Genomic DNA, 17,507 nt, shown 5'->3' on the forward strand with positions numbered 1-17,507 from the left:
GGTCGCAAGCTAAAAGGAAATACGAAGGAAAAGACAGAACTAATACATTCAAGAGTATGAGAAGCATGTTCAATTATACTTCCATCATCATCATCACCTAACAGAATTGATAGTATAACATAGAGTAGTTGACTGCAAACATCCTTCCTCTTGTTTGCTGTAGGAAATGGAAATAAATTTGACATGGTCACAGAGACTTTCCCAATTTCACACACAAATTGTCCCCCTCCTTCAAGCCCTCCAATCTAGAGCTTTGACTGCCTATTAAAACCTGAATCATGTTCATAACCTTCAACTAGATGACAGCTCTCGACCAGATTACAGGACCTCATTGGCCATTGTAGACAGAAAAATGAAATGTTTATTTGTGGCCAAGTTGTGTATATAACCAAAAACATTGCAGAGAAATTTCTTCTGTTATCAGACTAAAGCATACAAAAGTTTTTTGGCCTTTAGGCCAGCAACCAATTGAGTCTAACAATATAACATAATAAAGGAACAAAAGTAGATAACAAAAAATGTGAACAGCTACCCAGATTAATAATAACTAGATCCCCGATTGTTGAAAATATCATGTGAATTTCCTCCCCAACTGTTAGGGTTCAGATCTTCCTGTTGTTCTTCAATCTGCTTCTGTTTGTCCAGATCTTCTTTCTGTTGTTCTTCAATCTGCTTCTGTTTGTCTGACCAACCATATATCTGCCTTCTTAATTGCTTGCGAGCCTCCCGCTGCTCTAGCCTCATATCTTTGAAGTCCTGATCCAAATCGGCTTCAGCTTCAGGTGTAAAGAAAACCACCTCCATGTTCCCAAGCTCTTCATATAGCTTCTCAATCTTGGCTTTCCACAAGATGCCCATTTCTGTGTCCATTTTGTGATAAGGAGTCTTGAGCAGGTACTCATCAATCCCTCCTGCCTTGTCTATGCATCGGATAGCATGAGTGGTGACTTTGACTCGAACATGGCGGTCTAGGATGTAACTAAACAGTCTCTTATCCTGAACATTTGGCTTCCAACTTCTCCTACTCCTATAATCACCAACACACAAGCACTTCAACAAAATAAATCACTCTTCCTTCCCAATATATAGCACATAATACACGTTCATTACACCAAAAACAGGAAAGCTCCAAGTCTTTCATGCAACTGAAAAAATAAAAAGGTACAACAATCAAACAGGCACAATCCTCATCAGACACATTCATACTAATCAGACGACATAAAAACATTCCTCACAACTGAGCAAGCTCTGACCAGTATCAAATTGCCCAAAAGACTACTTCTTTGGGAACAGAAGCGCCTCACTGAATCTAAAAAATATACAAAGTCGGCACATTCAAAAATCAATAACGAATCAAGATAAACGAAATCAACACCTTATTGGTAAAACACTCCTTACCTACAAGTAAACTACTTAAAACTATTCAATCACAGAAGTTCTTTCCCTTCTCTGGCAATGATACATTAACATTTCCAATCAAAATCTGAGTCGCCATCTTAGCTTCTTGACTCATAAATGCCGCAATTTAGCTTCCATCATCAACAATTACACATCAACAACCAGATTATTTCTACAAATCTAAATTTACCACAACAGCAACAAAATCCACAGTTCAAAAACTATCAAATTTCGTCTAAAATCAATGCCCATTTTCCAAAACAAACTCCCACCTTTTTCCTCGTTACACACAGAACAACACACTACCAACAACCCCACAACATTCCTCAGCCCAAAGCATCATATCAACAACAAAAACAAGCATCGAACCAAATATCAGTCAAAACCCAGAAGAAATCAGAAACCCATTAGCCATTAGAAGAGACTGAGAGCGAAGAGGAACTTACTTGTTACCTCCATCTTCACTAATTTGATTACCGAACTGGATATGACGGCCAGCAAAAAGGCCACGTTTGGCTCGATTCATGACAACTTTGCTATTAGGAATTGCTTTTTTGAGAGCTTCTTTAACGCCAGGAGCCAAGTTCTTCTCTCCTCCTATTTTAGACATTATTTTCTTCATCATCTCCTTCCCTCTAAAAGCCATTATCAAACTTGATTTAGGGTTTTTCGAAAATCAGAGGGTTTTTGGATTGAGAAATGGATGGCAGAAAAGTGAAAACGACTTGCAGTGTGCTAGAGACCCGCTAGATGACCCTACCCATTTGACTGGTTGTGGGCCTGGGCTTGTGATTTTCTTAGGGAAGGTTAATTGTGCTTAATTAGTTAAAATTAATTTAAGGTTTCATTTGTTTTTTTTTTCCCAAATAATATTAATGAAAATTCTTTCCAAAGTCAGAATTTTAAAGAGTTTCATCAGTTGAATAGCATGCTGCACCGATGGGAAAATATTTTGGTAAAATTAGTACGATTATTTCCTTTATTGTATTTTTTATTACTATCTGTTAAGGCTGCAATTATTTGCAAGAAAATAGATTTATTTGGAAAAAAAATTATGAAAAAAAAATTCATGGAATAATTTTTTTTATATATTTATTTTCTGTCATAAACCGTTATTTGTATAACATTTTTTATTATTTGATTGATATTTCTTAGTGTTTACCCGAGATTAACCTGATTAATATTTTATGATTTGATTTTAGAAAGTGAAGCTGTGGTGGTAGCAGTGTGAAATAATATTCAAACTGTGGAAATGGTGGATAGAAAAGGGATAAAGAATAATAATTTGTCATTAGAAATCCGAGACCTCTTCAACAAAAAGGATGAGAAGCTACCAGGCTGCACCGGATGTTGATATCACCAGCACAAACATGTTTGGAACCTTAACTAGGATGGCCATTTACCAAAAGAAAGAAAGAACAATAGTGACCAGACAAGAGACCATATTTCAAGTTTGAGTTATGTTCTTGCCATCTTAAGAACAAGGATAAAGGACTATTGACATATACCTGCTGCAGCATCACAGTGAAGATCATCATTTTTGTGACAGATAAAAGGATGTCTGCTGTTACCTGAAAGCCCTCAAATTTGATTGGTTCAACATGCTTCAGGATGCTGTAAATTCTGATTTTTGTGAAACTTGTGAAAGTCATTGTGGAGAGTAAATAGACAAGTTTGTTGGAGCAGTAAATCGGTTCTTAGATTTTTTATCAAGGTACTGAAGTGCACAAATTCGAGGTCTCTTTCTGTCTTCGTCGCGGTTTCTCAGTCGATATTGATCGATGAGTCAGTTTTGCCATTGGAATGGGTGCTGGAAATCTCTCTATTGAACTGTACTGTGAGAAATACCTGAGTCTGCCATTTATTTACTGAAATATGCTATTTCCCTAGAGCAGTTGGCCATCAGGAACATTTCTTTCTGAATCAAGGCAGTCATTGGATGTAGGAGTACGTGAAAAAGTTCTTGGAAAACTGCATGAATTCTCCAAAGGTGCAATCCTGACTATCCACTGGATGTATTCAAACTGCTTAGTGTAATAGGGAATCCTGTTCTTCCTTGCTTTCCAAGGCTTTGTTGAAAACTAGCTCTATTCAATGGAAGTGCAAGTTTATCCAAAATATAATGTATCAGTTACTAGGATAGTCTAACCTCATTTGTTCTTCTAAATACTCTGTATACTGCCTCCTGTATTGGGTAGAGAAAATTGAGATGTGAAAGATACTTTCAAATCAAGTTAAGTTCCTAACTTGGAGAGATTACATCTTGGTGCAAGCAAAACACAACTACACTGTATTTTTACTGTCTCCATAACATGTTCTTATGCTGAGGAACTATCTTGTAAAGGCCTGAGATCAGACAATCTACTCCTGGAAATTTCTGCCTTTGTTTTGCTATTTTCTGCTGCTGTTATGTTGTAGAGAATCTAGTCATTTGCTGCAATTTTTGGGTTCTACATACTATTAAAAAATAATATAAATTATATTTTAGAATGATTTCAGAGTTCAGATTATTATTTGACCTAATACAAGAGTATTAATAATTAAATAATTAAGAATTCGAATCTCACCACTCCTAACAAATTTATATAAGTACATAATATTAATTATATCACTTATCTTTTTGAATTGAGAGGGCTGTTTGTGACTATTCCACGACTCCATTCTGGGTTAACTGTGACTAGGCTAGGCTGTACCATGTCGCTGGGAATCTATGTTTGTTTCAGTCCTGGCTGCTATTCTTTGTACAGCCTGATCTCGTGTAGTCTGAAGTAGGATTCTTAATTGCCATGTTGGGATTCATAATTTCACATGGACTCATGTGGTTTGGTCATAGGCTATAGAATTCATAAATCGTCATTCCAACAAAGAGCAGAAGTTGAATGGATAATCATTTGGGCACTAACTCTTACTGCATTCAATTTCAGAAAACAAGTTCCTGTTTATTATGCAGTTGTTGACTCAACACCGCGAATCGAGATGTTTAATGAGCTAATCCTTCTCCCTGTTGACGATGGAGCTGACGATGATGGAATGGTTTTGCAAGATGATCTGACATAAAATTTTATGGAATAAAAACCAATTCAGGATTTAGTATAATTAACCTGCCACAGGCACAATCTAAAGTTTATTCTCCATGAGTCTATCTTGATTCTGCAAATGGCAAATAAAATAAGAACACTTGAGGTTGGTCAATGATTGAAGGCAGTTTTGTTAGTTAAAGATCAACTGTAGAGACCATATGCTTCACATTGTCTAACGTGTTTTCCACCTCAAATCTCCTTCAAATCAGCCTGTGCACATGAAATGATTCTTTTTCAACATGGAAATTGCAACTTGTTTGTGCACAAAATCACACTCTCTCTCTCACACACACACACATATATATACATATGCCATACATCAGCTACAAATTACCAATAGAATTTCCTCACACTCAACCTCTAAACTCTACCAAATGGAAGTTAGAACCTTGTTTTCATGTGGGGCATTAGGAACCTTCCTCCTCTTCTTCTGTTCTTTCCCTTTGCTCGCTTTGTCAGACTCAGCTCATGAAAATTCCCCTAAACTTCTTTCAAGACGTTTATTAACTACAACGCCTCGTAGCATAGTGGAACAATATTTAGTACCCCACAACCTTGAGAGAGAAAAGCTAGGACTCCCTCCTCTTAGATGGAGCAAGAAGCTTGCAAATTTTGCTTCATCCTGGGCTCATCAGCGACAAGAAGATTGTGCACTGATTCATTCGAATAGCGATTACGGCGAGAATTTGTTTTGGGGCAGTGGCAAGGACTGGAAAGCTGGTGATGCTGTTGCTGCTTGGGCTGAAGAGAAAGGTGACTACAACTACAAGACAAATACATGTGCTCACAACAAGGATTGCCTCCATTATACCCAGATAGTTTGGAGGCAAAGCTTGAAGGTTGGTTGTGCAAGAGTTGCTTGCAGAAGTGGAGATACATTCATCACGTGTAACTATGATCCTCATGGCAATGTCATAGGCCAAAAGCCCTTCTGAATCAGATAAGTTTGCACATAATTTCCTCTGTCAGAAGGCAAGCATTTCACTTCATCAGAACTGAAGCATTCTGTTCAGTAGCTAGTTAATTAAAGGGGAACCCTGAGTTTTGTCCCTAATCTTTAACACAGTCCTCAATTTAGTCCCAAAAGGAGTTTATAAATTAGGTCCCTAATGTTTTTTGGGTCCTATTTTCCTTGTCTGATTGTATTTTTCATTTAATGTACATATTTTATGAAATAAAATTATACCATTATGAATAAATGTAAATGAAACATACAAACAGGCATGGACACAAGAACCTAGTTAAATAACATTTGAAGAACTAGGAACCCAATTGAGAAGAATATCTTTCTTTGTGATAAAATTAAGAATTCGGCAATACTTTAGGGGTTAATTCGAGTTTTTGCTTTTATTAAAACAGTCTAACAACCATGCATGAAGGTCGAGTAAAGCTTGTGATTACCAACATACAGCTCGTTGGAAGTCAAAATCACCACCATTTGTATGATGTACAGAGCAGAGAGAGGAACTGGGAAAATATTATTGGTTTATCAGGGCCCGTTTTCATAATTCATAAAATAAAGTAGCATTGTGAGACATGGTTAATTCATAAAAATAACTGAAAAAACTGAATCGTAAAAAAAACCCGATTAAATCAATTAGAATTTTAAAAAAACTGACCGGTTTGGTTTTATAAGTCTAAAATCAAAAAAACCGAACCGAACCTAAACCGAAAAAACATGAAAAAACAAATCAAACCGGAAAAAACCGAGCCAAACTGGTTTGAACCGGTTTTTATTCTAAAAAACCGAACCAAACTGAAACCGGTCGGTTTGAACCGGTTTTGGTTCGGTTTATTTTTTAAAAAAATTAATTTAATTATTTATTTTTATAAAAACTAAATCAAACCGAAAATAATTTCGGGGAGCATCCAACTTTAATAAAATTTAAAGTCAAGAATTAATTCTATTTAAGAAACAGTCCAATCCAACTTCACAATCATGATTTGATTTTCAGTGCAATTACTCAATACATAAATGAAATTATGCTTCTTTCTGACGTGAAGGTGGAATTCACACATGCTTTTCATGAGTAGTTTAAGATGTCATCAAGCAATATCTGAGTATATATTTCTGTATGGATGGTAATGATTACTCGCGGCAGACCATATTCTTACTATGTTATTTCTTGTATTGTACCCATATTCTAGTAATATTTATTATTTAATATAAAATAATATACATATTGAATTAAAACATACAGGATAAGTTTAGATAGAGTTTTAGAATGAATTGATAATATCTATACATATTATATATATTACCTAGTAAAATAATTATCTAAAATATCCATCTATTTAGATAAAATTATGTTAATATTTATGGTGTTTAAAATAAATAAACATTCATGAGTTAATGAGGTTATTTTAAACTCTTAATTAAATCAAGAGGTGTGAAAAAAACTAAAAAATTAATTAAATCAAGAAAATAAAAAAAAACAACTAAAAAAAATAAACCAATTAGAAAATCTAAAAAAAAATTGGTTTAGTTTGGTTTTCAAAGACTAAAACTGAATTAACCGGAAAGAACAGAACCGATTCTAAAATTACTAAAAAACCAGAGTACTATAAAATAAAAAGAATTGCATTCTAACCTTAGCAATTAGCAATAGGGGTAATTATTTTCAGTTCGGTTTTTATCTAAAAAAAAGTAACCAAACCGAAGCGAAACCGGTTTGCCTCAGGTTTTTTTCGGTTTAGGTCCGGTTCGGTTTTTTCGGTTTCAGGCTTATAAAACCAAAACCGAACCAAACCAATCGGGTTTTTCAAAATTTTAATCGGTTTTTTTTCACGGTTCGGTTTTTCAGTTATTTTTTTTCTAGTTTTCTCGGTTTTTCGATTTTTTTGTTTACCCTAATTAGCAACCAACGACACCCTCCACAATCACAGTCACATTCTCAATCTCTAAATCTAAATCTAAATCTAATCAATATCTTCATCTTTCAATCTCTCTTCTCTAAATTAAAGCTGTTCTTCCAAGCTCACTGGTTCTCTTAATCTCTTTTAGTCTCTCTGTCTCAGCTCACTGATTCTCTTAGAGCGTATTTGGTAGTGTGGTTGTGGGTGCTTTTCAAATAACTTTTCGTGCCAAAATACATGCCAATGATATTTTTTTATTTTTTAAAAATCATTTTTGATATCAGCACATCAAAACGATCCAAAATATACAAACCATATTAAATTTTAGTAAAAAAAAAAAAAATTTAAATTTTTTGGGAACGCAGCCGCAGCCGCGTCTCTCAATCTCAGGTTTACTGGTCTTCTCTCTTCATCCTTTTGCAAGGCGTGCTAAGGCGGCATGAGTGAGAAACATTGAGTTATGTGTGCAATGTATTATACATCATCATAGAAACTTGAACAGTTAAATGACTATGACTTTTTTCCCATCAAACCTGGTGAATTCTCAGCCGCCTTCTCTTATTAGTTCCTTTTACCCTTTCTTAATTGACCCTTTTTTTCTTTAATTTACTTGTTTTACTATATTATTTCAAGAAATTTAATATTTTTATATTTCTATATCGTTGTTCCGATGCGTTGATGTTAAAAATATCAATTCCAAACACCGCCGGAAATGTCTGCAATCAAAGGTCAAATACAGGGGAATATGCCTAAATTTTATATTAGCAAGAAGAAACAACTCCCAAAAAGCACTACCAAACTACTAGTATAATGGCATATAAAATTGCCTAACAAAACAAAACTTAACCACATGAAGTAAGGCAAGAACAAGAGATCTCCACCTTGGCCATACAATAATAGATCACTAGCTAACAATTAAATCCTAATAATCAAAGATTTTAGGCATAAAGCACCTGACAATTCGAAGGAGCAAAGTCATGAAAAGCTCTTGGGGCGACCAAAACTTGCCATTTCACACAAAACTCTCCTTTGTCCGCCTCGTACACACTTCCTACTGCCACGTTCAGCCCACAGGACACCACATACACTTTCCCTTCCACTCCGTTCACGGCAAAGGGCCTCTGCATTGCCTCTCTGGGGAACCTGTCCCCGCCTACGTACTGCCACGTGTCGAGATCGGGGACGTACACCTTCATCGGGCAGTCACCGTGTTCTGATATCACAAACAACCTATCACCGAGCACCACGCTCAGTCCCGTCCACCCTTCCCTCATCCCATTACTCATCTCTTGCCACGTGTCCTTGTCGGCGTCGTAGATCCCTGCTCTTGGTGAGAACATGAAGGGCCACGTCCACCCTTCCGTCACGTACATTCTGTTGCCAACCACAGCTGAATCGTACCTAGCTAGCCCCATGCGCATTTTAGCAGCTGGGCCCCACTTCCCACTCTCTGAGTTGTAACACTCAACGGCTGTGATTGAGTCGCTAATCCCGGACGCACTACCACCAACGGCTATGATCTTGCCTTTAACATTCCCGGTGGCGAAGAACGATCGCGGGGTCAACATCGGGGACCCTATGGACCATTGATTCGTAGATGAACGGTAGATAAAGGTGCTGTCCATTGAAGTCTCTGTATCCGACCGCATCCCACCCAAAACCAATAGTTTCCCTTGACGTGGCAATGAGGTGCATGCAAACGCTGGTGGGCAAACAGTCTTCGGGCAAGGCATGGGGGGTAGGACAAACCAACGGCCAGATCGAGGGTCCAAAGCTTGCCACTGGATCCTGGCCGTTGATTTATGAAATGCAAGCACGAAGACATGCGGCAAGGCAAGGGACAGAGTTTTCTTGGAGACAAGAAAAGCAGGGTCTGTTATTGCCCTGTTCCATGATGAAGAGACTGAACGTACCAAAGCTTGGTAAGGATATGGAAGGTAAAGAAGACATAACTCTGCTACCTCATCGGGCAACCCTGGAATCAGAGGCTCAACATGTTTCTCTTCGGTTTTTTCTTGATTTTCACTCAAATCCGCCATTTCTTGGCGCACCGGAAGGAAATGGGGTGCCACCAAATTTATAGCATAGGAGAGATTAAAGAAGAAGGGATGGAAAAAGGGGAGGCGATGTGTATGATGACAAGGTAAGATGGGTACTTTACAGGGCAAGATAGTTGGCTTGTCAAAAAAGTGAATAATTCTTGAGTAGTTTAATGTTATTTTTAGGACGGTGTTTTTGTTTTTCTAGAAACCGGAATAAGGGGAAGGAATTTGTAGTAACTTACAAAACAGAAGCTATCCAGTGACGTACCATAATTCCTGCAAATCCTGAAATCACTTGACCATAAAACCTGAAGAAATTCCAAGAATTCACTGAAATCATGTGGCGGTGATGTAATTGGAAGCCTTCACGAAGGGGAGAGGAAGTCTAATTCTTTTGATAATCTTGCTGCTGTGGCTAAGCATGGCTAGATAGCTTTCTAGCTAGCGAGGTTAGGGAGATGGGAAATTTGGACAGGAGAAGATTTTTGTGGGATTAATGGTTTGGTTTGCTCTGGCCAACTATGAGATGCAACCACCGAGAGTGGGGTTAGTGTTTTTTTTAGCTTTAATAATTAGTGTGGGTGGCCCAGCTCTCATGGCGCTGTTTTGGATGAGATCTCATTTATTTGCTTGATATGATATGTGACTACCCACTTGGATTTCTCTATCTTTATTTTGGGAAAATCTCCATTTTGTCCCTAATATATTATCATTTCTCAAGTTTTAGCCCAAAACAAGTTATTTCATCAATTGGGTCACTGATGTTTCAAACACTTCTTGTCTGGATTCCCATGCTCCGATAAATTTGATGGTAATCAAGTTATAGCTGGCGGCTGTTAGTCCATGTCAACAAATATTAATTAATTCCTTAAACATTAATTTATAAAATAGCACCGGTTACAGTTTGAATATCATAAAAAGTTTTCTCAGCCCTTGTTTTTTATAATTTTTTTATGTAACAAATTGACTTTTTTCTTGAAGAAAATTGGAGACAAGGGAAAAAAATATACTATTATTAGTATGGATAAGCATGGTAGAAGGACTCAATTAAAAAAAAAAAACAATTTAAGACGATAGAGACCTAACCACTAAACTTTTGGTCTTGAAACAAAATTGAGGATCGGGTGAAAGGTTACGTGATAATTTGAGGTTACCTTTTCCCTCTCTCTTTCATGTATAGACATGCTTATCGGTAGTAGGTGACAAGGAAACTACTCCAAAAAGATTTATGTAATCAATAAGTAATTACTAAACTAATCTTGGTTGATGTATCAAGTAAATTTATTTGAGATTAATCCAATTTTGAATTTAAAATTTGATAGAAAAAATTAACTATTTTTTTTAACCATAAAGAATTATTATTAGATTAACTTAAATATCAATCCAACTTAAGAGTGTTTGGAAATCGGTTCAAATCATATTCCCTCAAAATTCAATTTATTTTTGTTAAAAGTTAATTTTTTTAGTATGTTTTGGATTATTTTGATGCGCTGATCTCAAAAATAATTTTTTAAAAAAAAAAACATCATTTTGATACATTTCAGCACGAAAAGCACTTTGAAAAGCAATCACAACTACACTCTCAAACATGCTAATCTCAAGCGCATCCTTTCTCTATATTACATTAATTTTTTCTTAATAATATTCTCTACATGTTGCCTTCAACCCTTTGAAGTTTTTTTTTTTTTTCACTAAAAAAATCTTACTATAAGTGGCATGAAAATTCTCCTTGTGCCCTGTTCCAAAGGCAGCACACGTTTTTTCTCTCCACCTTGTATGAAGTTATTTTGTTCCCATTTTAAGTGTGAAGAGAACTTGGTTTCATGCAATTTCATAGATTTTTCTTGAAGTTTTTAACGAACAATTATGATGCAAGGTACCTGCTTTTTTTGTCATAAAAGAGGCCACCCACCAGTCCTTTTCCTCCTTTTTCCTTCAACATTTGGTTTGAAGTATAATCAACGGGCTGGGCATTGGATTCTATTCTATTAGAATAATTGAAACAATATTGGGTGTGATTTTTTATTTTATTTTATTTTATTTTTCTGGCTGATATGATCAGAGTCGAAACTGTGATGAACACTTCAAAATTGAAGTACGTCTCTATCAAGGATGGATAATGATTTGTGAATCGGGCTACGTAGACCATCCACACATTCATTGTTGCTTGATTTGTTAGGTAGGACTTGTAGACAACAGCTCATCTTCTTTCTTCAAGCCAAAGCAAAAATGATGCAACCATCTCTCCAAAACAGAAATGATACAAATAGTGTTAGCACCGTTTGGGAATGCAGCATTGTTTGGCAATGAGGTGATGAAATTTTAATTTTTTAATTTTAATTTAATATTTTATATTTTTAGATCGTTGATGTGCTGATATCAAAAATAATTTTTAAATAATAAAAAAATATTATTTTTATACATTTTTAGATGAAAATCACTTTAAAAAGTAACTGCCACCACACTTATAAACACCCTTTAAATCCGGGCCAAATTAACGGTGAACTCGAAACCTAGCCCAAGTTAAGTTTAAAAAAATTAGATTATTGTTGATTCGGTTAAACTTAAATAACTTAGCAGATCAACTTGTAATTTAATCAAATCCTAGTTTGAAATTCTTTTTTTAAAAGATTAAAATAATATTATTTTAATCGATCCTAGTTAATCTGTCCAATCCATAACTCGAGCTATAAATATAATTGTAAAACTCAAACCAACTTGACAAGTTTATCTAGGACCTAAACTGATTTGGATTAAAAAAAAAAACAAAACTCTACTGATCAAGTAAAAAACTAAGTTGAATCTAGCCACACTTAATTTAAATTTAATCATTAATTTATTATTTTTTTAAAACATATTTTCTTTAAAGTTGTCTCGGGATAATATCCTATTAGATTTTATAACTATTGCTATAGTTAAAGTTAGGTTCAACAACTTCGTTGAAATTTAATTTCACTTTTCTATAGCATATTGATCATGCTAATTAATTACAAATATTAATGTATTATTGGATTAACTTGAGATGTAGAAGTTGTAATTCTCCTTTTCTTTTATAGTAGAAAGATCTAGGTTAGAGTGTCATTTTCTCTAGACAAAATTTCTGAATTTCTTCTTGTAATTATTGAATAATCTTACAAAACAATAGGATCTTGTAGTTATTTGACCTGCATTATACTCAATTATTTCTTGTTAATTATTGAATCAGAGGTCCGAAACAACAATATATTTAAAATAATTGATAATTCTGCAAGAATTTTTAAAATTATTCCCAAATATAAATGAAGATTAAGGTGTCCATCGTACCATCATAGGAGTGCAAGTATACACACACACATACACATTATAAAAATGTTTTTTTTATATTTAAATATTAATTAATTAAAAAAATTATTGGATACATAATTTGAAAACTAAATACATATACTAAGAATGACTAGGAGTGTATACTTAAACTATAGTTGAAAAGGAAAATACATTGCTTTAATCATGCATTTGCGTCATGCATAATTAACTAAAGCAATCAAAACATCGAATTAACAAGGACATTATTAATATAATAATAACACTTGATCATATATTATATATTAGGTGAAGCTTATGCTGAGGTAAATCTCCTTCACACGGCGCCGAACACCATCCCATATTGTTTTGATTTGACTATTGATAGAGATGTTAACTAGCCATGAGAAATATAGTTGCTTAATAAAAAAGAATTATTACTAAGAGTAAAAGAATATACAAAATTATCCTCAAAATCCTACTTTAATTTTACTATTACAAATATTTTTTTAAAAATAAATAAGCTTGTACTAAACTAAATTTTTTAAAATCAAATCAATAAATTATTTTTTTAAAAAAATTAAATATTCAATAGTGTTTTTTAAAATTTTTAGTTTAAAATTATAAATTTTTATATTTTAAAGTTATTTTGATGGGTTAGTATTAAAAATATTATTTTAATAAAGAAATACAATTTCTAAAATAATCTCGCATTGCCGTACGATGTGGACTTGCGAGAGTGTGGAAGGAACCAAAGTGGTCTTTATGCTTTTAGCAGCTTCTTTGGATTGATTGACACGTGTGTGTATGAAGAGGGAACCTATTCTTCTCCGAAAAGACATTCATGGACGCTGCCAGAGCAGCTTTGCCCCACACTTTGATGCTATCTTCAAAGTGGAGACTCGCATGCTTTTCCTGGGAATGGAATGCTGAGCCAGAAACTCAAGAACAGATGCAAGTGTGTTTTGCCCCTTTATCAACTTGTGAATAAAGATGTGTAAAAGCGTACAGATATGGTTGAAAAGAGAAAACTATGCGTTGAAAAGCATGAAGATATGTACTTGAGAGGCTTTTTGAAAAAAAAAATTATTTTTTATCTGCTTTAAATTAATTTGTTTTTATGTTCTTATATACTAAAATATCAAAAATAAAATTTTAAAAATAAAAAATATTTTAAAAATTAATTGCTATTATTACAGTCCCAAAGCTAAAAGAATAGTAGAGAATTGTGTCCTTTCGCCTACACGGCCCAGCTATAAAACATTATCATTATTTTTTTTGCGTTTTTTCTGCCGTAATTTGAAGCGCGATTGACTACATGGATAAACGCGACAAGCATGTTAGAAAAGGGAGACTTCGTGCAAAATCTGAAAGATTTTTGTTGTTGAAATCTTTTTTTACACAGTATTGTTATGTGTAAAGGTTAATGGATGACTGGGTCCAAATTACGTGATTCATGCACTATATTCTGAAGAACCTTTGACTGCCATTGAAGAGAGTTGATTCTCAACAAGGGCTTAGAAAGCAAGCAAGAACAGAGAACTTCAGACACAAAAGGGCAAAAGGAAGGGCACATCCTAATACATTAAACAGTTTAAACTTGATTGCCGAATCCCATAAAGATTCAGATACATTCAGTGGATCGTCAGGTTCATGCAGTTTTCGATAAGCCTTTTCACGTTCTCCTTCATCCCAGGACTGCCTCAACGCAGAACAATATTTCCCTACAGGATTGATGACCATCCGCTCTAGGGAAATAGCATGTTCCAACAAGTAAATGGCGAATCCAATCTGGTTTGAGGTGTCATAAAATCCACCAATTTCAACTTGCTTCAGATGCTTATGGACATGTTCACTATGCTCAAGCTTTCCTCGGCCCATGTCTTCTGAAGAACAAGTCTGCAATTAGAACAGGCAGTGACATTAAGTAGAGTCAGAAGTTAGCCAGCCTAAACATTTAATGAAGTTCCTTCACAAATATATGCTCTTCTCCCTCCTCTCCTCTTCTTCCTCTTCTTCCTCTTCGTCTTAAATTTCTAATCTGAACTGAGCCTCTAAAAGTGAACTCGGCATTAGACTCAAACCAAAGAAAGGGATCCTTTTGAGGATAATTGCACCACACATCCCTCACCTCTAAATATAGCTTTTGCAGGGAGGGAAAGGCTCTAAGAATAGCAATCATCTTCAAGATATCAAATTCTGTGTTGCTATTAACTTCGCAACATCTTTGAAGATGGTGATTCTTTCTGGTATGCATATAACCTGCAACGGAAATCACCAGTTGTTAGTAATTAATAATTCTCTTGAGAAAAAAAGTGAAAAATAAATAAAAACATCATGTTCCTAGGTTGTGTTTGGTTGGTTCCCAGGATAGAAGGAACAAAAATATATCTGGTTGGAGAAACAGGGACATAAACATAAAATAAATCTGTTTTTATGATAGTTTTGGAGTGAATTTCTGTACTTTCAAAATATAATATCCCATCTATCTTCACTGTCTCATTTTCTTCAATCTTAAGAGAGTAACCGATCACTAACTAGCTGTTGCATACCTGGTCTTGACAGTCAAACTCCTCATCCTGGGAACATGTTTTGACAACCGAGTGAAAACATAGTGCAGCTGTCTTTCGTTTGCACCAATGACAAATCTCTTCAACTTAGGAACTGAACTGAAATCAAAGACAACATCTTGACCACAACCAAAAGCAAAATTCAAGAGATCTGCATTAGAAAGCTTCGTTATCCCTGTACAACAGGCAACAATTAGACGATTTAGGAGAGCCAGTGAACCAAAACATAATTTCTCTGGAAGGCTACATCTCATCAGTTTCAATTCTTGTGGTACTAAACATCAAATTATACATAAATTTTAAACATCTTCACTAACCCCTGTCTAGAACAGATCTTCTGTTCAGATTTCGGTTTTGTGACTGAGTTTGAAAGTTCTTGCTACATCTGCATTGCATACTAAAATATGACCATCAAAGATTTCTGACAGGAAACTAGAAGGGAAATGATTTTTAATGACATACCTTGGCTGCTGAAGTTGAGCCCTCTTTTAATAACTTAGGTGGCTGTTGCATTGTTGACAAGAAAGAAGCCTGTCTAGTGTAGTTTAGCCTCAAAACACACTAAAGTTCCAGATTATACAGTTATGCCGCGCTTCTACTGAAATTTCGAACAACATTGTAGGGATCCATCAGCTGCTCCTTGGTAATGAGGCTGTGGAAATTAGAACATTCAATTTGTATTATATGTAAAAGATGCAATTTTGTACTTGGTAGATAGGTGCTTTTGTCTAGTGCGTTTCTGCTGTCAATTTTACTTATTTGGTTAAGTAGGTTTGTCCTTCCTTTTTCACCTATGAAAATGTTTCCTCTGAGGTTCAAAAACGAACTTCAGTATGTCACTTCTTGTTAGAGAATAATATAAATTATATATTGAAACCTCTTCTAATAGCTTAAACTATTGGGTTGAGATAGTTTTTTAACATGGTATTAGAATCTTGATAACCAAGCGGTCACGAGTTTGAATCTCGTCATCCTCATTTATTTGATAAAAATTAAGCACAAGATAATATGGATCTGTGCAAGTTTCAAGCCCAAAAGACTTTCACTTGAGGGGGTGTGTTAGAGAATAATATAAATCATATATTGGATCTCACCTAATAACTTAAGCTATTAGGTTAGATGATTCTTTGATATTTCTGAAAAAGCATCTTCATTACTCACAGAAACAACCAAAGCCCAGGTGTTCACAAGGGCCAGCAAAAAATGAACTGCAGCATGTTACAGAAATAACCATAGTCCAAGAGAATCCAGTCTAGAGAACTTTGAGGCCTAGCCTCCTCCATATCCCAGCAACATCTTCGAACTTCAAGTTTTCAAAGAGGGATTTGTCCGTATCAAAGAACAAGCACAGGAGGAGGAGGAGGAGAACCGATTCCAATCATGGACTAATTTTATGTTGCATTTGGTTAGTGTTTCATAGCAGAAAATACATATACATAAAGGATATAAACGAGTTTCATTGAAAAAGAATAGAGAGAAAAACATAAAATAAATAAAATAAATTTTTCTGTCATTTTAAAACAAAAAAGACAGGGAACATGTCCTCTCCATCTCTAATATCTTCCTCTCTTTTTTTTCTTTTTTTTTATCTCGAGAAGGTAACCACTTCAAATCACGATAAAGTTAGAACATCATAATATGCTTTTTTTCTTTTTTCTTTTTTCGAACTCCAATATTTTATTGGAATTTCTAGAATAAACTTTAGATTATTCCTGCGACAGGTTATTCTAAATTCTGAATTGGCTTTTATACCAAATATTATATTCCAGATCGTCTAGCAGAACCATTCCATCAAAGTCTAAGGTATGCTTTTGCAGAAAGGAAGAGGTTTTAAGAATAGCAATCATCTTCACTATATCGAATTTTATTGAAAAATTAAATTTAACTTTGCAACATTTCTGAAGATTGTAATACTTTCTGGTGTGTGTGTAACCTGCAGACGAGAACACCAAGTATTATAATTAAATACCTTTTATTTTCATTTTTCTTAAAAAACAAAGAAAGAAATGAAAACGTTCTGTTTTCAACACACAAACCCTATCCACCTCGGTCAAAAAACCTTCTGCTTGGGAACATGTTCGGCCAGGCAAGTGAAAATATAGCGCAGCTGTCTTCTGCTGGCACCGTATATAGTGAAAAACCTTCAAGCTAGGAACACCGCTAAAATCAAAAGGAAATATAATGCAAATTCCCAGAGCTTATAAGCAGAAGCATAATATTCTTGGAAGGCTATATCTGATCAAGGTTAAATATTTGAGGTAGGTCCCTAATTCTGATGTTGA

At 34.9% G+C, this 17,507-nt stretch overlaps 3 protein-coding genes and 1 long non-coding RNA gene across 6 annotated transcripts; 1 reads left to right on the top strand and 3 right to left on the bottom strand.

The window, feature by feature from the left end:
• Positions 1-397: 397 nt before the first annotated feature.
• LOC7476242 (uncharacterized) lies at positions 398-2,135 on the bottom strand. The gene is made up of 2 exons (XM_002324354.4): positions 1,845-2,135; positions 398-1,027 (listed from the first exon to the last, which is right to left on the bottom strand). The coding sequence occupies exons 1-2, from the start codon at positions 2,042-2,044 to the stop codon at positions 538-540; spliced, it is 690 nt and encodes a 229-aa protein (XP_002324390.2). The 5' UTR covers positions 2,045-2,135; the 3' UTR covers positions 398-537.
• Positions 2,136-4,738: 2,603 nt separating this feature from the next.
• On the top strand, positions 4,739-5,666 carry LOC7458733 (pathogenesis-related protein PRB1-2). The gene has a single exon (XM_052448923.1). It carries the CDS (start codon positions 4,853-4,855, stop codon positions 5,411-5,413), a length of 561 nt encoding a protein of 186 aa, XP_052304883.1. The 5' UTR covers positions 4,739-4,852; the 3' UTR covers positions 5,414-5,666.
• A 2,402-nt stretch (positions 5,667-8,068) lies between these two features.
• Positions 8,069-9,967, bottom strand: LOC7458732 (F-box protein AFR). Its single transcript, XM_002324353.4, has one exon. It carries the CDS (start codon positions 9,371-9,373, stop codon positions 8,273-8,275), a length of 1,101 nt encoding a protein of 366 aa, XP_002324389.4. The 5' UTR covers positions 9,374-9,967; the 3' UTR covers positions 8,069-8,272.
• Positions 9,968-14,216: 4,249 nt separating this feature from the next.
• LOC7476241 (uncharacterized) lies at positions 14,217-15,943 on the bottom strand. 3 transcript variants are annotated; one of them, XR_002978884.2, is made up of 4 exons: positions 15,688-15,943; positions 15,543-15,610; positions 15,208-15,400; positions 14,217-14,917 (listed from the first exon to the last, which is right to left on the bottom strand). It is a non-coding gene; the product is annotated as an uncharacterized LOC7476241 (long non-coding RNA). The 3 variants fall into 3 exon arrangements; XR_002978883.2 differs by having other exon boundaries at positions 14,217-14,554; positions 14,787-14,917; positions 15,208-15,610; XR_002978882.2 differs by having other exon boundaries at positions 15,208-15,610.
• Between the last annotated feature and the right edge of the window lie 1,564 nt (positions 15,944-17,507).

Source organism: Populus trichocarpa, chromosome 18 (assembly GCF_000002775.5).
Source record: "Populus trichocarpa isolate Nisqually-1 chromosome 18, P.trichocarpa_v4.1, whole genome shotgun sequence".
Classification (NCBI taxonomy): domain Eukaryota; kingdom Viridiplantae; phylum Streptophyta; class Magnoliopsida; order Malpighiales; family Salicaceae; genus Populus; species Populus trichocarpa.

Coding starts and splice junctions, on each gene's coding strand:
- LOC7476242 (XM_002324354.4), bottom strand. CDS start 2,044: ATGGCTTTTAGAGGGAAGGAGATGATGAAGAAAATAATGTCTAAAATA. Junction 1,028..1,844: donor AGTGAAGATGGAGGTAACAA/GTAAGTTCCTCT, acceptor TGGTGATTATAG/GAGTAGGAGAAGTTGGAAGC.
- LOC7458733 (XM_052448923.1), top strand. CDS start 4,853: ATGGAAGTTAGAACCTTGTTTTCATGTGGGGCATTAGGAACCTTCCTC.
- LOC7458732 (XM_002324353.4), bottom strand. CDS start 9,373: ATGGCGGATTTGAGTGAAAATCAAGAAAAAACCGAAGAGAAACATGTT.